General features: G+C 45.9%; 1 protein-coding gene across 1 annotated transcript in view; it reads left to right on the top strand.

The window, feature by feature from the left end:
* The window catches only part of LOC137046098 (inactive tyrosine-protein kinase PRAG1), a 33,326-nt gene that overhangs the window by 29,721 nt on the left and 1,105 nt on the right, over nt 1-2,500 (top strand). Inside the window, exon 6 of the mRNA XM_067423154.1 lies at nt 1,493-2,500. This exon is cut by the window's right edge and continues 1,105 nt beyond it. Within this exon, the coding sequence (XP_067279255.1) occupies nt 1,493-2,500 (1,008 nt within the window). The remainder of the gene's footprint in view (nt 1-1,492) is intronic.

Raw genomic sequence — 2,500 nt, 5'->3', positions numbered from 1 at the left:
GTTAGCATGTTTTAGCATTATTTTGCATGTTGTTGACGTGTTGCTTACTTGATTTAGCTCATGTTAGCATGTTTTAGCATTATTTCGCATGTTGTTAGAGTGTTGCTTACGTGATTTAGCATATGTTAGCCTGTTTTAGCATTATTTAGTGTGTTGTTATTGTGTTGCTTACATAATTTAGCTCATGTTAGCCTGTTTTAGCATTATTTAGTGTGTTGTTATTGTGTTGCTTACGTAATTTAGCTCATGTTAGCATGTTTTAGCATTATTTTGCATGTTGTTGACGTGTTGCTTACTTGATTTAGCTCATGTTAGCATGTTTTAGCATTATTTCGCATGTTGTTAGAGTGTTGCTTACGTGATTTAGCATATGTTAGCCTGTTTTAGCATTATTTAGTGTGTTGTTATTGTGTTGCTTACATAATTTAGCTCATGTTAGCCTGTTTTAGCATTATTTAGTGTGTTGTTATTGTGTTGCTTACATAATTTAGCTCATGTTAGCCTGTTTTAGCATTATTTAGTGTGTTGTTAGCGTGTTGCTTACGTGATTTAGCACATGTTAGCCTGTTTTAGCATTATTTTGCATGTTGTTAGCGTGTTGCTTACGTGATTTAGCTCATGTTAGCATGTTTTAGCATTATTTCGCATGTTGTTAGAGTGTTGCTTACGTGATTTAGCATATGTTAGCCTGTTTTAGCATTATTTAGTGTGTTGTTATTGTGTTGCTTACATAATTTAGCTCATGTTAGCCTGTTTTAGCATTATTTAGTGTGTTGTTAGCGTGTTGCTTACGTGATTTAGCACATGTTAGCCTGTTTTAGCATTATTTAGTGTGTTGTTAGCGTGTTGCTTACGTGATTTAGCACATGTTAGCCTGTTTTAGCATAATTAAATGTGTTGTTAGCGTGTTGCTTACGTGATTTAGCTCATGTTAGCATGTTTTAGCATTTCGCATGTTGTTAACGTGTTGCTTACGTGATTTAGCACGTTAGCCTGTTTTAGCATCATTTAGTGTATTGTTAGCGTGTTGCTTACGTGATTAAGCACATGTTAGCCTGTTTTAGCATTATTTCGCATGTTGTTAGCGTGTTGCTTACGAGATTTAGCTCATGTTAGCATGTTTTAGCATTATTTCGCATGTTGTTAACGTGTTGCTTACGTGATTTAACACGTTAGCCTGTTTTAGCATCATTTAGTGTGTTGTTAGCGTGTTGCTTACGGGATTTAGCACGTTAGCCTGTTTTAGCATAATTTAGTGTGTTGTTAGTGTGTTTCTTACATGATTTAGCACGTTAGCCTGTTTTAGCATAATTTAGTGTGTTGTTAGCGTGTTGCTTACGTGATTTAGCACGTTGGCCTGTTTTAGCATTATTTAGTGTGTTGTTAGTGTGCTGCTTACGTGATTTAGCACGTTAGCCTGTTTTAGCATAATTTAGTGTGTTGTTAGTGTGCTCCTTACGTGATGTCTAAGTGTGGTTCTCTGTGGTTGCAGATCTGTAAAGGCCAGGCGTCGGACAGCAGGCAGGCTCACCTGTACGGCCTGTCGGTGCAGCAGCGCGTCCCTCCTCACTTTAGCCTTCAGCAAGATTGCGGTCACTTTTTGGCTTGCGTGCCGCAGAGCATGCTTCCAGCGGAGGAGCGTTCCCCGGGGCCTCTGGAGCAGGAGCGTGTCGTGGTCATCACGCCCGAAGTCCCTCACCAAAGCGTGGCCGATTTCGCTCGCGAATGGGAGTCTTTCCACCGTGCACATCCGGAGGTCTACGAGCGGCGTGTGTGTTTCATTCTGCTACAGCTGTGCACCGGCCTGGAGCATCTCAAAGCCAACGGAGTCACGCATCGAGACGTGTGCATGGAGAACTTATTGCTAGTCCAGCATCGGCGCTCGTCGTCCCCAGATCCGAAGCAGCAAAGCCTTCCGCGATTGCTCATTAGCAGCTTCGGAAAATCGAAACGCCGCTCTGACGAGGAGACCGCGGCGTGCGCTGACCCGCGCTTTAAGCGCGATCGCCTAGCGCCCGAAATCGTCTCCGCCGCGCAATATCGCAAACTCGACGAATTCCAAACCGGGATCGTCATCTACGAGCTCCTGCATCAGCGGAACCCGTTCGAAGCGACGGAGACGCTAAACCGCTACAGCTACGGCGATCTTCCGCCGATCCCGAACGTCTCCATTTATTCGTCCGGACTCCAGCGGCTCGCGCAGCTGCTTTTGGAGCCCGATCCTGGACGCCGCATCCACATTCAGGAGGCCAAACACATCCTGCAGGCTCTGCTGTGGGGGCCGCGGCGCGAGGTTCTGGAGCCCCGGCGGACGGCGCCGCCGCGTGAGGCGCTGCTAAGCTGGCTGGACGTAAAGCGCGCGCTGCTAATGATGAAGTTCGCCGAACGCTCGCTGGAGCCGGAGAGGAACGCCGAGCTCGAGGATTGGCTCTGCTGTCAGTATTTCTCCACCGCGAACCCCAAATCGTTGTGTCAAAGCGCCGAGCTTCTGTACAACCTG

This window comes from Pseudorasbora parva, chromosome 18 (genome assembly GCF_024679245.1).
Source record: "Pseudorasbora parva isolate DD20220531a chromosome 18, ASM2467924v1, whole genome shotgun sequence".
Classification (NCBI taxonomy): domain Eukaryota; kingdom Metazoa; phylum Chordata; class Actinopteri; order Cypriniformes; family Gobionidae; genus Pseudorasbora; species Pseudorasbora parva.
The sequence above is the reverse complement of the archived record's forward strand: the minus strand, read 5'-3'. Positions and strand labels throughout refer to the sequence as shown.